At 41.2% G+C, this 19,972-nt stretch overlaps 1 protein-coding gene across 1 annotated transcript; it reads left to right on the plus strand.

Moving 5' to 3' along the window:
- Positions 1 to 288: 288 nt before the first annotated feature.
- Positions 289 to 19,570, plus strand: LOC134677677 (uncharacterized). Its single transcript, XM_063536138.1, has 9 exons — positions 289 to 412; positions 3,158 to 3,390; positions 5,114 to 5,349; positions 6,251 to 6,692; positions 7,057 to 7,253; positions 12,028 to 12,516; positions 16,913 to 17,920; positions 18,453 to 18,926; positions 19,235 to 19,570. Exons 1-9 carry the CDS (start codon positions 306 to 308, stop codon positions 19,409 to 19,411), a joined length of 3,363 nt encoding a protein of 1,120 aa, XP_063392208.1. The 5' UTR covers positions 289 to 305; the 3' UTR covers positions 19,412 to 19,570.
- Positions 19,571 to 19,972: the final 402 nt, after the last annotated feature.

The raw sequence follows: 19,972 nt of genomic DNA on the forward strand, positions 1-19,972 counted from the left end.
CGCTGTTACTCCTACTGAAAGGAACATAAGACTATCCCGTTCGATCAGCTTTCTTGTCATGGCACTATGTACCTTGCCCTTATATTCATACGATACAACTTTGTGGTCGGACCCAACTTGGTAATTTGTTTTTGCCCAAGTTTTGTCTAGTCTATTGTCTATTATCAGTGCCATTGGTAGCCCAGCATTTCAAAAACAAAACAGTTTTCTATTCATTTCTATGTTATTATTATCTACTCGCTGCTCGCTTATTTCATTTCCGTCATTAAAATGATAATCGCAATTCATTAACTGGTGTTAGTAAAATGCTTGAATACATAACATTTCTGTTGGATATTCTGGTATTTTCAATTTTATCAATAGCGTGGTTTTTTCTTCCAGCCTTTTTGTTTCGAGATCCTGAAGGAAATCGGTGAGTAACTTCTTATCTATCTAATGTAGATACAATTAACTAACGCATTCCATCAAGTAATCAAATGGTAATTAGTCATACGTAAGCAATTATTTGTTATGTTATGTTAGTTATGTATCTGTGGACGGAATGTAATTTTCAAACAAGATAAAGATTTCTCTGTAATTTTATTTACATTTGTGCTGTGTTTGATAATAAACCAAACATCCGTGACTAAATCTATTGAACTGCTCTTTATCGTTACAAGTTCAAAGTTGTTTTTAAAATGGCGCCATGGTAGGTACAAAATGCAGGGTATGCAATTTAAAAGTTTATTCCTAGAAATAACTTTCGAGTTCTACCTACAAACTATCAAACCTTAATAGACATTTCTTTGTGCCTGTTTAGAAAAAAAGAACGTAACCTATAAAAATCTGTTCCGTTTTTCTGTTGTGTGTCGTTCCTTGTTTTCATGGTAAGATTTCTACAAAATTTACTTCTAAATTACGTTACATAGCACTGTTTATTGAAATATTTATTCGTTATGAATTTTACCGTAGAGAATAGAGATGAATGACTTTTCTGTCATGTTGTAAAATGCTTTGGATTCTGCAATTTTCTTTTGAAAGTAAATACACAAGCTAGCATAAATTTGTAAGCAAATATCAACCACTTTAATTGTTATTTTATCTATTTGATTGTTATCTTAATAATCTTCTATTTATGTAGTTGTGAGCTTTTCTAAATAAAGTGCATTGTCAACAAAGAGATGTTACAAATTGCCACTTTCTTGGCTCTTAGATGGTAACTTCTTTGTGGCAATACATGGCATACATGTTTTGGATATGTTATGGTGCTATTAAAGTTTAGCTTAGTTTTAAAACTAGCTAAAACTGCCTCTTTACCTTATGTTACTTCATTTTTATAAGTTTTTATTTAGTTCAGTGGCGGATTTGCAGTCTTGGACGGCCTGAGGTCCCAGGCCCTGCAGTAACTACTAGCTCCTCCTTTCTCAGCACCCATCATTTTATACTGCCACCCAATGGCGGATTTGCCCTAAGGCACAGTAGGCCCGGGCCTAGGGTGGCAAGATATTTAGGGGCGGCCAATTGTGACAAAAAATTCGCTGATGGTAACAAGAAATAACTCAAAATGTAGTAAATATTATGGGTGTTGAGAAAGGGGCGCCTACAGGGCCTGGGGCCTAGGGCGGCAAAGACTGCAAATCCGCCACTGCTGCCACCCTTAATGGCTTGCCGCCCTAGGCCCAGGCCCACTGGGCCGAGGGGCAAATCTTTTTCTCATTTCCCATTGTCTGTAATCAAAACTTGCAAGTTAAATTTTACCCACTTCCCGGTTTCCGATAAAGTGGAAAAATTGCAACATATGTAAGTCGGGGTGACAATGCAATATTATGGTACTGCCGAGCTGATCTGATGATGGAGACAGGAGGTGGCCATAGGAACTCTGTGATAAACCAATGCAACCTAATTGTGTTTGGGGTTGTTAGAATTGTCTCAATGAGTATTAGTAGCCAGTAGAAAGATAAGTACAGTCAGCGACAAAAGCTTGTACCAAATATTAAATTTATGCTAAAATCTTATTAAAATAACTTGTCAAAAGTAAGCATGACATAGAAGGTAGGATCGCATAGAAGTGGTATACGCGTGCCTCCGTGAGGGACAAAACATACGCAAATGCGACACTGTGATTGGTCGAATTCATTTGTTGCCCACCATTCTCCATACTAATAAAAAGGTGGGGAACAAACAAAAAGTGAGACTGTGACAAGGACAAGCAATAATACCGCTTTCTCTGCTACTCCTACTGAAAGATACATAAGACTATCCCGTTCTGTCAGTTACCCCCACCACTCATGCCAGATCCAGGTATATCCTAGATTCATGAAGCATGAGTATTTTTATCAAGCACTGTATGTTTCTATGTAGTCTAGCCCCTATTATATAAGTGGAGGTACCTCATTTTGTCTAATACTTGTTTTAAGTTTACTTGATACCACAGTAGATTAACTTGCCTCCCACTTGATATTGGGTCAGTAAAGATTAAAATACAATTCTAAGTTTAAAACTCCTTTGTTGATTGCCTCCTGTGTGGCTAATAGGGGCCATCTTAAACTATGCCGGGGCCCTTGGGCACATAAGAATTTGGGGCCCTTTTGGAAAGTAAAGAAAGCGATTTAAACTAACATTTTTCTACTATGATCTTCTATTTATTATGGGTAGTCAAATGTATTGTTACTGTCTGTCCCTCGGGGCCCCTTGAGGCTGGGAGCCCTGGGCACGGGCCCCATGTGCCCCTATGGTAAAGAAAGACTGTAGGTACTGGTGGCTATTACCATTTTTGCACTGACATAAACACTATCGACAATGTAACTGACTTTCTATGCATCTCGTTTGTACTCGCATATTAGTGCCAGTTTTGTTTTAATGTCAGTTTTGACACTATCAGTGACTTGGTACGGGCACAGAATAAATAATAGTACTAGGTACATAAGACTCACTCTCTAACAAAACGCGTCTGTCACGATCACCACAGATATGGCCGCTAGGTGGCGACAGCGCCACGCGCGGCTTATGGCAAACCCCAAAATTGGGGTTGAACGGATGTACTTTTAGCTACCTGTAGCAAAGCGACGAAATCGCGGAGTGAGACACGCCTGGTACGGGTACTCATGGGAGTTGGGAGGTTAAATTTGTATATAATTTACTTTTTGTGTAATTACTAATTTATTTTCTTATATTTCAGGTTAATGCCATTGCAGACTTCTAAAGAAGACAATAAATCCGATTACATAGACAACCAACTGCTGAAAGCTAATAACTATACCATAAACAATGATATATTTGGCCGAAACCAATATATAATTAATGGTGTAGTGTTTAAGGAAAGTATCAAAGTTGGTAGATACAGAGAGTTTGAGTTGTATAAATTAAAGATGGACGATTATGCAGGTTCTTCAGGTGTGTCAATAGATGATGGTAAGTCATTATAACATTTTAATTTAAATATTTTGATTACAACATTTATTTATTTTTCTTCTTAGGCTAGGTCATTTATAAGATGAATATAAAAGTAAAATACAAAAACACATAAAAAACAACAAAAAATAAGTATAACCACATTATAAAAAACCTAACCTAGGGTGCCGCCAGCAGCGGGGCAGGGCCCAAGCTGCCAGTGGTCAGGGCCGCAGAGAGAGGAACCGGCGGACTATCCGTGTCCAAGATCACCGCCTTCTGCATCTGACCCTTATTATATTATTATTATGAGCCTGTTTTGTCCCACTGCTGGGCAAAGGCCTCCCCCCTCTTCTTCCACTCGTGCCGGTTTTGAGCTATATCTGGCCAGTCTTTTAAAAAGGAGTCCAAGTTATCCATGTTATTAAGTTATATAGTTTGATTACATATGTGTTATATACAGGGTGATTCAGGAGACGTGAGCAGGACTAAGACTGCGCCTTTTGTAAATTATAAGCAACTGTTTCGTATCAGTATTAGTGAGATTAACGTTAATTTTCTACTCGTGTTGAAAAAAAAATTAATAAATTTATTTACGACATGCATGGTCACCCTAAAATTAGAATACTAAACTACTAATATTCTGTGTCAAATTGAATGTCATCACTGTCATCACGGTCTGGTTACTTTTGAAAACTCGTATCTCACTCAAGTTTGACAGTTTATTTCTTCGTAATCAAATGCTGTCATTACGGTTAAAGAGGTTTTATCGTTATTAATTGGGTCTTGTAGGGTAACCATGATTGTAGAGAATTAAATTTGCCCTCACCAAAAAGTTAAAAAATAGGAAAAATTGTGGTTGTTTCACCTAAATACGACGGTGATCGGTCAATTATCAGTTACTGAGTGTGCAGGATTAGTCCTGCTCACGTCTCATGAATCACCCTGTATGTGTATTTATATTAGAATGAAGACTAAGGGTTTTAATTATTTCCTTGGGTAATAATTTATTTTTCTGTACATGTGTTCGTTTGTCTGTCATTTTCATTTGTCTACTCTCAATTGCTCAAAGGTTGACTGGAATATCCCTTATAGGGATAAGTTCGCCTTTTATACATTGTATACTTTCTTTTATTGTATTTTAACCTGTCTGAACCCGGGACCATCGGCTTCATAGGCAGGGTCACTACCCACTAGTCACTAATGTTTCACTAATGTTTTGTTTTATTATGTCAATTTCATAATTTAAATATTAGATAATCTCAATACCATTCCAATTAGCTGACCAAGGGCGGGTTTAAATTCAGCAAGCTGTACCCGCACCCTTTTCATTACTTACACAATTTGTTGCATAATGTTTAGATAAATATATGTTAATGTGGTTCAGTGAAGGGGACGGACTGAAAATCAGCGCTGCGCAGGCAATTTGTAACGAAATGACTGACGCAGCGTATGCTGACCCCTTCCTTTTGCCGCACAATTTTTATTTTTAGTTATTACCTATATTTGAAACCTGAATGCTTTGTGTGTTGCAATAAATGGCTTCTTATTCTTATTCTTATAAATACTTACCTACTTACTCCATATACCTAAGATGGACTATTTACCTACCTAACCATTATATTATACCTAAGAACTGATGTAAAAAGTAATGAAATAAATGCATTTGTATTTGTATCAGTATGAAGCCAATGTTATAGGTTAATTTGGTAAGGTTACATTTTTTTTTTTTGCATATTTCCAGACACCCATCTCCAACTAACCCTCGAGCTGGTACCAAACGGCTTCATAATAAACTCCAACGTGTTCCTCACCCACCATCAGTGGCACACCATCTATCTGGTGTCCGAGAACTTTCGCCGCTGCGCCGTATGCGAGGTCTACTGTGACGCCACAGATCATATTGGTTGTAGCGAGCATGTGGCCAACATGCAGAGATATAAGCCGCTTCATAAATATGATTTGACTATTACTAGAAGGGTGAGTACATTTTAACTCATTTAATCGGATTTTATCGGAGCGGCCAAGCTGCTCACAAATATCTGAACACGCACTCTAGCGCCTTGAAAATAGAGCCGTGTTCAGATATTTGTGAGCAGCTTGACCGCTCCGATATATCTGATGCCGACTGTACATTCTAAATAGAGTTAGTCCATGAAAAGTCTTTGCGTGCACGACCATAAGACCCAGGGTAAAATTCAGAAATTTTCACAACCCTAAATAGCCGAAAGAGATAGTACCATACATAAGATAGGGACAGCATGATTCGTCCCTGAATTGCTGTCAAACTAGTTTTGTAGGAAGTTTCCTTTCTGTACGGGAGTACTAGTACTTATGCTGTGCCATTATCTGGCCGTATGAAGGCCAGCGCAAACCGGCGGAGCGCAGCGCAGATCACCGAGGAGCATTTACGCCGCGCAGCGCACACCGGCGAGGTAAAATCCCCCGACATACCGCGAGCGCCCGCACAGTCCGGGAGCACCAGGGAGCACTTCGGCGCAGGCCGGGGGATGCCGCGCCATGCCGCCGCGTGTACTCTATCACAAGGGATTAGTGACTAGTATGCACGAGTTCTCCCCCGTCGTCCCGGCACTACTCCGGCTCACTCGGGAGGCCTCGGCGCATGCCGGGGGATGCCGCGGCATGCCGCCGCCTACCGCCGCGGTATCCTCTGGCGTACTCCTCGATGCCGCGGAGTAACAATCCTCCGTGATGCTCCGAGGTCGGTCTCAAAGCATTTAAATTTATACCTGAAGGTAACTGAAATAGGGAAGAAAATACATTGATAATTTTAAAGTGATCTGCGCTGCGCTCCGCCGGTTTGCGCAGGCCTTGAGTGTTAATTTTGAAGATAAATTGCAATAAAATGTTTGTGTTTCAGATCAACAGCAACTACCATTGCGGCGTCTGCAACACAATATTCGACCAATCGCAGAAAACCTTACATTACTCCAGCAAAACACACGAAGACAAACTCCTGTTCGCCATCAACAGAGTCTCAGATATCATGTACGATTTCAATATACACAACAATAATAATAATGAGAAGAAAGATTCATACTATTTCAACGTTAAGCATAACCATAACCATCAAAACGCTTACATGTTAGACGAGCCAAATGAAACAGAATTCAGCGAAGAGTATGAGATTGTAGAGAAAAGGAAATATAGTTATAACGAAGATGATTGGTGTCCGTTGAATTATAATGAGGATTATAGTGATGATGATGATGAGCCGCAGCAGAGTTTGGAGTTTTCTTATGCGTCTATGGCTAAGAAACCGAAGAGTGAGGATTTGCCTGACGTTTTAGAGGTAGATTTAGGTAAGTGTTTAGTTTGGTTTGGAGTCAGTAGTGCCAAATTTTTAGGGTTGGACAGTCGAAGTGTTTAGCAGATGGCACCAACTTGCCCTGTCAATCCCAAGAATTGTCAATTTTTTTTTAAATGGATTGCAATTTTTTGTCTTGATGCTAAGCCCTTTAGGGTATCGGCTTGGGTCGTCCCATTCGTTTTTCGTCAAGTTCTTAAATTAGTCCTATTCTGTTTTCGTCACCCATTCTACATTCGTTACAATCGTCGGTGGCTTTCAATCTCAGAGAAAAACGACCAAGCTATGACGGCGCCATCTATGCAAACTTTTGACAGTTACCAACCCCATTACAAGTAATAAGAAACGTCAAATTTCAGGTAACAAGAAAGTGACAGTAAAATTTAACTCTTGGAACATGCTGATTCGTCCAATGGCCAACCGTTTCTACTGTATGGCCTGTAAGGAGCTCGGTCACATCAGGAACAGAGCGGAACATTGCAAGAGCGAAGGGCACACAGCCAGACTCAACGAGTGTACTGTGGTCGACGAGTATGAAAAGTACTTTGTAAGACAAGTAAGTTGACTTACTGTAATACAGAACATATCCGTTCAATAGCCTACTAGCAGAAGTTCTAAGGTCCTGTTTTCTAAGGGGACCTTGCATTTTGGAGACAAAGCAAACCGCTTGGAACAGGTGTTTCTGGGGGTGATCTGAGCCGATTAAGCCCGGTTGCCAAGAGGTTCCACCCAGCAGGTGGGCAGGGGAGGGGGGGCAAATGTGGCTCCGGCGCGCCTCACTCTAAGCTATATATCTGCATACATCTAGCAACTATATCAAGTTTGGTGTCTTTTTCGTGTAATTCGAGGATGAAGAATTCATTTCTGTGACTAAATTTTCACTCTTCCATACAAAAAAATCGAGAAATTAAAAATTCCAATAAAATCTTTTCACTTCTTTTTTCGAAAATCTTCTACAAAATTAAAACTATGAGGATTTGCTCTAGAAAAAAAATACCTGTGAATAGCCCAGTTATCCTACTATATAGAATAGTAAACTTGTTAAACATTTTTTTTTCATAACTCTGATAAAAAAAAAGTTTTGTGTCGCGCGGCGTACCTGCATTGTAAGAGCGGTATGCAGCGTTTAGGATTTTTAAGTATGTTTCGATGGTTTCTGATAAGTTGTTATTCTTCTGGTTGTAGAAAATTACTTCTGGACGTGATATATATACAAATATAAATTAAACGTATAAATATAGATGTTGGGAAAACTTTCGCCAATAGAGTTATTATAAATGTGATAAAATTAACAAAGCAGATGTTTGATTAAAATGCGGGTTAAAATACGAGTAAGATATATATTGTTCGCAATTGCCACTACATGCCCATGGGTCCGTGCATTTTAGTTTTTTCTTAACGCAGTTGCACCTCCCTGCCCATTTTGTTTTGCAGCGGCAACGAATAAGCTCTAAACAAGCAGCAGCCGCCGCAGGTAGGCTTGTACATATGGGCTCCCAATAACCATTTTGTTTGGACCAGCTCCAGTCAGCAGGACATGGAAGCTGTTGCTGAGGGGCTATAATCTGTCCCCAAACATAGCCTCCTTGGTAAACTGCACGGAGAAATATGTTTACGTGGGTAGGGCATCTTCCATTGGATGCAGATTCTCTAACTGAAGATTTTTTTTTGTAAAAAGTACTTTTCGGCACTCTTTTGCACTCGTACTTGTACCTGATGTACTCGTAAAATCAGTAACAAAATACTATGCATTTTGTTAAAATAACGTCTAGGGGCCAATTCACACCTCGTAATTCAAATCTGTCCATACTTACTATTGTAAGACTCTTACTTGCCATACAAGACAATAACAATTTTTATCAATATTGGCAATGCCTGCTCAATATTGCCTTGTTTGCCGTATTTAAACCCCTCCGTTACGGCAGGATATGCGCTCCAAGCTTGAAATACGCTTTTTTCCCTGTCCATACAGAAAAGAAACAGTGTCGCAACCTGAAAAGGTGTGGAAGAATGACAAGACTTCTGACCTTTCTGGTCCTGTAAAATAAATTATATATCTATGCGTTACAAATAAAATCATATATTTAAAGAAAGTTTGCAGCACTTGACCAATTGCCCTGGTGAGCTGTCTCGTATACTGCGGTGACATATTTATTTTATTTACAATTAATGGAGGATTGGCACAGGAAAGAATCACCTGTTCCTCTCGTGCCATGCTATTGCATTTTCTTAAGCTAACGTTTGTAGTTCTTCCATTAATTGTAAATAAAACAAATAAATATGTCACCGCAATAAGAGACAGGTCAACTGGGCTAATGGTCACGTGCTGCAAACATTCTTTAAATATATGATTTTATTTGTAACTCATAGATATATGATTTATTTTACAGGACCAGAAAGGATAGTAGTCTTGCCATTCTTCCACGCCTTTTCAGGTTACAACACAGTTTCTTTTGTGTGTGGAAAGGGAAAAAAAGCGTATTTCAAGCTTAAAGCGCATATCCTGCTGTAACGGAGGGCCTTCTTCTTCGTTACACTCTTGATAGACCACGACCACGGCCATTATGAAAACTTTTGAGCGACTCATTTAACGACACGTCGCCATTCCTCCCGTAGAGCTGCTTTCCGTAAGCATTCGCTTACTGTGACCGACACACTGATTTGGTTTGGTCAGTACATCTCATTAGAGATCTTCCCCTAGCCCTGTCACTTCCTACTCTTTCTTGCACAACTAGACGTTCTGTCGAGGTTCCGTCTCGACGAGACACGTGTCGAAAGAAGTTGAGTACCGAGTTTTGCCCGTAGAAAGCAACCGCTCTTTAATGCCAAGCTCCTCAATAATTGATGCTCAGTCCATGATATGCCCAGCATTCGTCTCCAGCACCACATCTCTAGTGCATTCACTTTCTGTTTTTCGGATGCCCTTAGTGTCCATGTGAGACATACAGCATACAGAAAAGTGGGAAATATGAGGGATCTGACAATCCTGGTTTTAGTGGTCCTTGTAATGTTCCGGAGGGATTTAAATACGGTAAACAAAACAACATTGAGCAGCCAATTTTGGAAAAAAATGTTATTGTCTTGTATGACAAGTAAGAGTCTTACAATATTAAATCTGAACAGATTTGAATTACGAGATGTGAATTGGTCCTTAGACATTATTTTGATACTATGCATTGTGTTACAGTGTTCGGATCAGGTACAAGTACAAGTGTAAAAGAGTGCCGAAAAGTACTTTTTACAAAAAATAATCTTCAGTTAGAGAATCTGCCTCCAATGGAAGATGCGCTACCTACGTAAACATATTCTCCGTGCAGTTTACCAAGGAGGCTATGTTTGGGGACAGATTATAGCCCCTCAGCAACAGCTTCCATGTCCTGCTCACTGGAGCTGGTCCAAACAAAATGGTTATTGGGAGCCCATATGTACAAGCCTACATACCTGCGGCGGCTGCTGCTTGTTTAGAGCTTATTCGTTGCCGCTGCAAAACAAAATGCGCAGGGAGGTGCAACTGCGTTAAGAAAAAACTAAAATGCACGGACCCATGGGCATATAGTGGCAATTGCGAACAATATATATCTTACTCGTATTTTAACCCGCATTGTAATCAAATATCTGCTTTGTTAATTTTATCACATTTATAATAACTCTATTGGCGAAAGTTTTCCCAACATCTATATTTATACATTTAATTTATATTTGTATATATATCACGTCCAGAAGTAATTTTCTACAACCAGAAGAATAACAACTTATCAGAAACCATCGAAACATACTTAAAAATCCTAAACGCTGCATACCGCTCTTACAATGCAGGTACGCCGCGCGACACAAAACATTTTTTTTATCAGGGTTATGAAAAAAAAATGTTTAACAAGTTTACTATTCTATATAGTAGGATAACTGGGCTATTCACAGGTATTTTTTTTCTAGAGCAAATTCTCATAGTTTTAATTTTGTAGAGGATTTTCGAAATAAAAAGTGAAAAGATTTTTTTGGAATTTTTAATTTCTCGATTTTTTTGTATGGAAGAGTGAAAATTTAGTCACAGAAATGAATTTTTCATCCTCGAATTACACGAAAAAGACACCAAACTTGATATACTTGCTAGATGTATGCAGATATATAGCTTAGAGTGAGGCGCGCCGGAGCCACTTTTGCCCCCCCTCCCCTGCCCACCTGCTGGGTGGAACCTCTTGGCAACCGAGCTTAATCGGCTCAGATCATCCCCAGGAACACCTGTTCCAAGCGGTTTGCTTTGTCTCCAAAATGCAAGGTGGTGGACCTTAGAACCCCAGCTATACCGTTTCTACTGTATGGCCTGTAAGGAGCTAGGTCACATCAGGAACAGAGCGGAGCATTGCAAGAGCGAAGGGCACACAGCCAGACTCAACGAGTGTACTGTTGTCGACGAGTATGAAAAGTATTTTGTAAGACAGGTGAGTTAACTTACCTCAAAAGGAAAAAACGTAACCCTTATAGGATCACTCGTACGTCTGTCTGTCTATCCGACCATTCCCCCCTTTATCTCCGAAACGACTGGGTCTAAAATTTTGGAAAAATACACAAAATAGTTGTTTACCTATAGATGACAGGAAAACCTATTAGAAATGTGCAGTCAAGCGTGAGTCGGACTTAATTACTAAGTTTTTGATCCGACCCCTACGGATTTATAAAGACATTTCATTCACGTTCCACATTAAAAAAATACATTGTTTAAAATTGGGTAATGTACGGAACCCTTGAACGCGAGTCCGACTCTCACTTGAAAGGTTTTTTGAAATGAAAACTTTAGCGGCGCTGTGCACTTTTTGTGATGGGGAAAAAATGTTAAACACGTAACAAGTGTCACGTGACCGTAAGATCCGTAAGATGTAAGACGGACACGTGACCTGATCGAAAAACTGTTACAATGTCATTGTGTTTTTCTTTATTGATTTAAATGCCATCTAGTGAGTTTCCCTCTAACTGGTACTAATATAACTCGAGTACTAACAGTGATGTGCTTAGGAGTTTCAAGTAATGCAACGAAATAACGCTAGATGGCGTTAACCTCAATTATACATAGTGCTGCAGACATTTTGCACTAGATGGCGCTATTATTTATATTTTGATGTAAGACGCTTCGTAAGACGGACACGTGACCTGATCGAGTTGGCTCACGAGCCAACCCGGTATCCATTGCGCGCGGCTGCCTCGCAAGCCAATGTTCGATAGTTTGCCGCTCAATATGGAGACAGGCCTTTATAATGTAATTGAGTTTTCACTTCTGCCGGCACTCCCAGAGTGCAACCCGTTGTTTTCTTCTCATATCTGTATCGCTTTTCCAGGTCGACGACAAATGCTACCACTGCGGCCACTGCAACAACCTCCAGCTCATCAATGTAATGGAAGACCACATCCGCTCCGTCCACACTCACCCCACCACCGTCTCTTCTCTCCTCGACTCACCGGCCAAAAAAATCATACATTCCACACCCAACAAAGCCAAAACAGATGATACTGCTACAGCAAAAGAAAATGGACAAATAGCTGTTGGAAATGAACTTAAAATAAATCCAGCGAGTGTGTACGAAGGCCTTAGAGCGGCTAATAGTAATTTTGATGATATAGTCATATGTACATTTGGTATATCTCTTCGTATATCGAAGTTGGCGTTTAATATAGTGTGTCGGGGTGAGAATGATTATTATTGCGGGCTCTGTGAGGTTAATATAGACAAGGAGAGGTTGAAGTATCATGTGAACGATGTGCAGCATCTGAACATGTTGCAGCGGACGCCGTTTATACAGGCGTTTAACGTGCATCTGTTTAGAGAGGTATGTTTTAACAAGTTTTTATCAAAATATAACTATAATAAAATATAATCATTTGTTACCATCAAGCTATGAATTGTATGGAGACAGGAATTAATAAAATACAACTAACTAACTATTTTGGCTCAGCGATCCAAAGAGAATCTTGGCCTCCGAAACGAGAGCGTGCCACCTGTCCCGATCCTGCGCAACTTCAAAAAAAAAAAAAAAATAACAATATATATATATTTGCAATTAATAAAATAAGATAAAAAATAGTTTATTCAAGTAGGCATATTACAATGCGCCTATGAACGTCAAATAAAGCTATACCGGCTCCAACCTTACACCTCTGCCTCGAGAAGATTTAAATCCCCCCTCAATTGGAGGAAGGTATCTCAATATGGGACCGGCAATAAACTCGGCGGGACAAATCTGTTCAAAACATTATTACTTACATCTTTATTTATTTATCGTCTTAGGTTAGGTATTTTTATAATATGAATATAAAAGTAAAACATAAAAACACTTACAAAACAATAAAAATACATATAAACACATTATAAAAAACCTAACCTAGGGTGCCGCCAGCAGCGGGGCAAGGCCCAAGCTACCGGTGGTCAGGGCTGCAGAGAGAGGAACCGACGTACTATCCGCGCCGTGTCCAAGATCACCGCCTTCTGCATCTGTCCCTTGATCCAACCACCTAGCGAGAGTCTCTCGAGATGTTGGTCGAGACTCTTCGCTATTAAACCGTTCACTGAAACGACTATCGGGACAATGATCGTCGAATCAACATCCCACATGGCGGTTATCTCGTGAGCCAAGTCTAGGTACTTACTGGACTTGTCCTTCTCGGCCTTCACGAGATTCTCATCATGGGGGATGGTGATGTCAACGAGCATGGCCCGACGTTGCGATCGATCTATTATCACAATATCAGGCTTATTGGCTACAATAGTCCTGTCAGTGATGATAGATCGATCCCAATAGAGCGTGGCACTACCATTCTCGAGAACAGGCGCAGGTGAGTACTTGTAGTACGGTACTTCGCAGTCCACAAGGCCATATAGGAGAGCAAGTTGCTGGTGAATAATCCTGGCTACGAGATTATGTCTGTGCAAGTACTCGCCGTTAGCAAGATGAGAACAACCGGAAATGATATGCCTGAGTGACTCTCCGGGACGGCGGCATGCCCGACAAATGTCGACCGTACCGTCCTTCAGGATATATTTCCGATAGTTGTTCGTCATCATCACTTCGTCTGCAATTGCACAGGCAAAACCCTCGGTTTCTCCGAAGAGGTCCCCGAATCGTAACCAGTTCACCGACGCGAGCAGGTCCACATCGGGTCCCGTGAGGGCCTTGTAGAACCGCCCGTGTAGCACCTTACTCTCCCATGCCGCCTTGCGATCCGCAGTACTTAGTACCACAGGTTTGCGCCAGTTCTCGTTTGCCAAGGAAAGCGGCGTGAGGTTCCTATCTACTGCCACCACATCACGATGCATCCCACACTCGTTGTTAAGGAAATAGTTCCTGAGATTGTACACCTCGCGGTTGTGGAGATCCTTGGCGTTTAGGAGGCCTCGGCCTCCACACTTCCGTGGGATGTACAATCTCATAACTGACGAGCGTGGGTGTAGCATGCGATGTGTGGTGAGCAGTGATCGGACCCTCCGATCCAGGGCGTCCAGCTCGGTCTGAGTCCACCTTAGTATGCCAAAGGAGTATGTGAGTAGGGGCATTACCCAGGCGTTGAAGGCGCGCACTTTGTTGCCTCCTGACAAAAGACTGTTAAGGACTTTTGTGAGCCGACTGAAAAAGCGCTCCTTCACCGACCGTCTAATACCCTCGTCCTCAATACCCAACGACTGTGACATACCAAGGTATTTATAGGTTTCTGATTCAGAGATGGATCTGAAAGACATTGTCTCAGACAGTTGTAAATTTGTTGAATTTACAACCCTCCCCCGCTGTACATGCATAACCGCACATTTATCGACACCAAACTCCATGTTGATGGCACTACTGAAGACTTCCGTGGTTTTCAGTAGCTCCGACAGGTCTTGGTTGTTTGGTGCAAATAATTTGAGGTCATCCATGTACAGAAGGTGAGAAATGACTTCACCCTCTCTCCGAAGCCGGCAACCTAGTCCCAAATCCTTCAGCAGGGTGCTGAGGGGATTTAAAGCTAGGCAGAACCACAGGGGACTCAGACTGTCGCCCTGAAAAATTCCTCGCTCAATCCTTATAAAATCCTGCGGGCCAGGACGGTCGTCCCTGCCACCTGGTTGACGAAGGACTGTGGTCCACTGTCCCATACACGCGCTTAGGAAGGCTCTCAAAGCTGCATCAACTTTATACAACTCTAAGACCCTCCCCAACCATGAATGAGGCACCGAATCATAGGCCTTCTTGTAGTCAATCCAAGCGGCCGAGAGGGCACCCCTGTTCCGCCGGATTTGTTGGCAGATGGTCATGTCTATGAGGAGGAGCTCTTTAGTACCACGGGACCCAACCCTACATCCATTTTGAGCGGAAGCCAGAATATTGTTTGCGACAATGTGCGCGTTGATTTTTGCTCTCAAAATGGATGTAAGGAGCTTGTAGAGTGTAGGCAAGCATGTGATGGGTCTGTAATTCTTCGCTTCCGTGGTACTACCGGACTTATAGAGCAGGAAGGTGACACCAGTTGTTAAGGAAGGTGGGAGGGAACCAAGCTCGAGGGCTTGTTGAAATTGTGCTGCCAAGCGCGAGTGCGAGCATCGGAACCACTTTAGCCAGAAGTTGTGCAATCCATCCGGCCCAGGACTTTTCCAGTTCTGGGCCGAGCGGATGGCACAACTGACGTCATCGGGGCTGATGGTGACTGCCCCCATAGGTTCGATGGACTCGCACTCACGCTCGACAACACTCATCCAACCCCCCTCGGTGTGTCCGACAGGCACCGACCAGATGCTACGCCAGAAGTCGGTCATGGCAGTAGCATCCGGCGGCTGCGTGTCGGGCGTACGAAGGTTGGTTTCCTCCCACTTCCGGTACACCTTCTTTTGGTCACTTTGAAAAAGGCGATTCTGCTGGAATCGATCCACACGCTCTCTGTAGCGGCGAATACGGTTTGCCCACGCATAGACTTTCTGCTTTAGAAAGTCGATGCGCTCTGTGACATTGGCCATGTAGTCGCAGGGCCTGATATCCGTCCCCGCGAACGCCTGGTTCACAAAGCGCATTACTCGGGGGCGATTGTTGCCCCCCCTGAAGCAGATCAGCTTTGCGATGAGAGTCCTAAACGAGCTGATACGTCGCTCGATCCGCGCTTGCCATGCAGGGACACCTCCGACGGTCCTAGGTGCACGTTCAGCGTCCGGGAACTTGATGCGAGCAACACGGCACGCCGCAATGGCTCCGCAGTACATGATCGAGTGCGTATCATCTAAATCTTTACTAGTCCTTAAATATGGCTCTAGTAAAGCGTTTAGGGCTCCCATTAGCGCTAGATTGCGTCTATTCATAGGCAAACGTGGTAATCGGGGCCTAGAGTTGGTTGTGGCGCGATACTGCGTAATCGCCTCTTCCAAAGTCCTCCTCAGTTGCTCATTAGCAGTTGTACTCACATTCTGACTCACGAAGTCCCCCTCGTCGGTACAAAAATCAACCCGTGGCGCCCCCGGTGCCAGGTCGGGTGCGGGCACCGGATCCGGCGACGTGGCGGGCAGATCTCGCACCGAGGTGAGGTCCGCGCGAGCAGAAAGAGCCTCCTGGCGAAGTCGATCAAGTGTCGCGTCATCCAATCGCTTTAGCCGCTGAATGACGCGCACCTGGTCCGATAATCGCTGCTCCGACACGGTGATGGTAGGTTCAAGAGCCTGAAACAGAGGCAGTATTCTCGAACGATAGGCGGACAGCTGTGTTCCCCCCTCTGTAGCCCCATAATAGGCGCGCATGACATTCTCGTTCATGTCTCGAGTCCATCTCATGCGTCGCACTATACCACCGGTAGCGGGAGCCGTGGGCGGGGCAGGATTACTTACATCTTATTATTAACATGCATTACGAGTAAATAAGAAAAATACAATTTAAATTACTATAGAATTCATGCAATTATACACAGTAGGTATATTACTTTATGGAAATTTGATTTAAAAAGAATATGTATATGAAATCATACAAATACGTAGCTCTTTCAGAAAACATATCAAATATAACAGGAAAAGAGACTATTGGATAATAGATCTTTGCAGTAGCTGAGTTTGAGCTCATTATAAGTTCTGAGCTCATCAAATTATTGTGTGCCAAAGTTCGAATATAACATGTGATACACAAACTATATTGGTTTAACATTGCCCCATCGTTTATAGTTAAGTTAGCAAATATAATAGCAAAAAACTATTTTTTATTTATTTGTCATTCTTTTTTGCAGATTCGCGACGCCCTTCACTGTGCATTATGCAATGAGCTCATTCAAATCATGCCAGAATTTATTATAAAACATAAATACCTCGAAAAACATATCGTAAGCCTGCACAGAGCTCTGGGCTATTTCAAAAATGACAATACACTTATTGAGCCTAAAAATGGTACTAATGTTCGTAATAGCGCTGTAGCCCAACCTAAGACTGTAGCAGATATTCCTGAATCAGCTACTACAAATGTAACAAACAAAAATGTAGTTAATAATAATGTGACTAGTGTTAATGGTGTCAAAGAAGCAGCTATTACAAATAATAATGTGGCATTAAATAATATACCATTACCAAATATAGTTAATAAGAAAATTGTACCAATCGCCAATAAGAATCTAACTATAACTACAGTTAATAGTAACAAGAATGAAAATGTTGCTAATGCAAATAAAATAATAGATGCAACGAAAACTGTGCCAGTAAATGTCAAAAATGGACCAAAGCTTGCCAAAGAAAGCAATACAAATAAAATTAATGTAAATACAACTAATAATGTACTAGGAAATGTTAAAAATGGACCAAATATCGCTGCTAAAGAAAGTAATACAGCTAAAATAAATGTGGATACCGCTAAAAATGTACCAGTAACTGTTAAAAACGGACCAAATAAAGAAAACCTACAAGATACGGCCAACATCGAAGCAGATATACCACAATTTAAAACTGAAGAGTTTGTAACAGTAAAAAACGGTGTTAAAGAAGAAATTTCAGACGATCTGGACGATTCATACATTGAAGATTTCGATCTTGAGGAATATGTTTATATAAAACTGGGTAATAGTTATATAAAGATAACAAGTACGGCGTATAACTCTCTAGTGGATGTGGGCGATGGTAGTAAATACTGTTTTGTGTGTTCATGTGTGGTGTGCGAGTTGAGTAAACATGTGGAAAGCCGAGGGCATACGGAGAATATGGAGAAATTTAGATTTGTTGATAAATACAATGAAGATTTGTTGAGACAGGTGAGCAGTTTAATTTTTCGCTGTATTTTACTAGTTATTTACGATACATACCCAATACCCAATGCCCCGATTTCTGAAATTTTGCATACATTTGTAAATCAGATGACAATGCAATATTATGATGACATGGAGCTGGTCTGATGATGAAGACAGGAGGTGATAACGGGACCTCTGTGATAAAACAACATATTTTAACCTTTTAACCGCCAGGAATTTTTGAGCGAGCGTGCTCGTGTCGCCACCGTCAGTAATTGTACGCCGCAGAGTAAGGTTGGCATAGTTACGGGAGTTATAAATGTGCTGTAAAAACCAAATCAGATCTTTGTCTTATTTATCAGACTGTGGCGAAATAAGCTGGATATGTAATGTCTTATATATCAGACTCTGGCGGTTAAAGGGTTAATTGTGTTTGGGGTCCTTAGAATTGTCTCGATGAGTATTAGTTGCGTGTGGTAAGAAAAGTACAGTTAGCGATAAAAGCTTGTACCAAAAATGAAATTTTAGCCAAAAATTTATATTAACTTTGTTTCAGTTCTACCTAATGTACCACTGCAGTATCTGCAACGTGGTCATCACCCGAAAACATCTCCACCAGCACCTCTCCTGGCCCACCCACGCTCTTCAAGTCGAAAACACAAAGATATCCTCCAAAAAACGCAAAACAGAAATCAAAATGGGCACCAAACAGATCACAGTTGCTACACAAAAAGAAAACATATATCTGAACGAAAAAGAGACCGCTATAAAGATATTTAAAAATATTACTATAGAAAAAGAAAAGAGTGAAGTTCAGAGGATGAATAAAATTGTCATTTTCAATGATAATGTGTTAAAAGTACCTTTTGATTGCTGGCACAGTTTTGGTGAAGTAGCGAACGGGCATAGATGTAAAGTGTGCCAAAGCGAGTTTGAGAGTAGCGAGTTTGGCTTGCATGTGGGTAGCGAGTGGCATAAGGGGAATTTGGAGAAGATTGAGAAGCAATATTCTCCGGCACTGATAAGAAAGGTAAACATAGACACGTATTTTATAGATACATTCATATAAAACAAAGACTTCTGGTCCTGCAGTCTCCTTTATGTCATCGGACCAACGGGCGGGTGGTCTGCCTACACTTCTTCTGCCTAGCCGGGGTCTCCACTCCAAAACGTACTTGCTCTGTTCCTCGTGAAGTCGGCACATATGCCCTGCCCAGGCCCATGTTAGCCGGGCGACCCTGTGACCTATGTCGACCACTTTGTGCGTTTTCGTATGAACTCAAAATTAATTTTTATTTTAACAAGCTTGTATAAATAAATTCCACTTCGCATTTTCAGATAAACGACACAACCCTGAACTGCGTGATGTGCAACACGGAAGTGTCCAATAAAAAGCACATCGTCGCCGAACATATCCAGGGCAAGAAACATGTCAAACAGTACGAGAATATGCTCAAGGAGAGCTCGGGGGCCAACAGCTATGCCGATTGTGACCAAGATGTTGTTATGCTGTAAAACATCAATTTATATTTAAAAAAATGTGCCATATTTGGGACAAATAATATGTACCATATATGGCACATTAATTTTAACCAAGCGCATGGTCCTGTAAACACTAAAATATGCTCAATTAGAGTTCCGGGGCCAACAACTATGCCGATTGTGATCGAGATGTTGTTATGCTGTAAATCAACACCTGTTTAAATAAAGAACAGCATAATATATTTAAAAAAAATGTGCCATATTTGGGACAATATGTACCATATTTGGAACATTATTTTTAACCAATCACATGGTTCCTATAACATAGCCAGGGCGAGAAACATGTCCACTAATATATGCTCAAGGAGAGTTCCGATGCCTACAGCTATGCCGATTGTGACCAAGATGTGGTTATGCTGTAAAAATCGATCTTTGAATAATTCCTTAGCCCTTTTCCAGGCATAGTACAATCGACCACATACGCGCCAATAAAATATCAACGATTTCAGGTTCAAATCAGATTGTACTTTAGGAAAATGTGTCTTGTCTTCGAAAGAATCATCTGGGTTTATTTGGAGTATATTTGGATATTTT

Source organism: Cydia fagiglandana, chromosome 26 (genome assembly GCF_963556715.1).
Source record: "Cydia fagiglandana chromosome 26, ilCydFagi1.1, whole genome shotgun sequence".
Taxonomy (NCBI): Eukaryota; Metazoa; Arthropoda; class Insecta; order Lepidoptera; family Tortricidae; genus Cydia; species Cydia fagiglandana.

What these genes read in the sequence shown, in the direction of transcription:
- LOC134677677 (XM_063536138.1), top strand. Translation starts at nt 306, where the DNA reads ATGCTTGAATACATAACATTTCTGTTGGATATTCTGGTATTTTCAATT. An exon ending in ATTTGACTATTACTAGAAGG is followed by an intron (nt 5,350 to 6,250) that starts GTGAGTACATTT and finishes TTTGTGTTTCAG; the next exon opens with ATCAACAGCAACTACCATTG. An exon ending in CTCCGGCACTGATAAGAAAG is followed by an intron (nt 18,927 to 19,234) that starts GTAAACATAGAC and finishes TCGCATTTTCAG; the next exon opens with ATAAACGACACAACCCTGAA.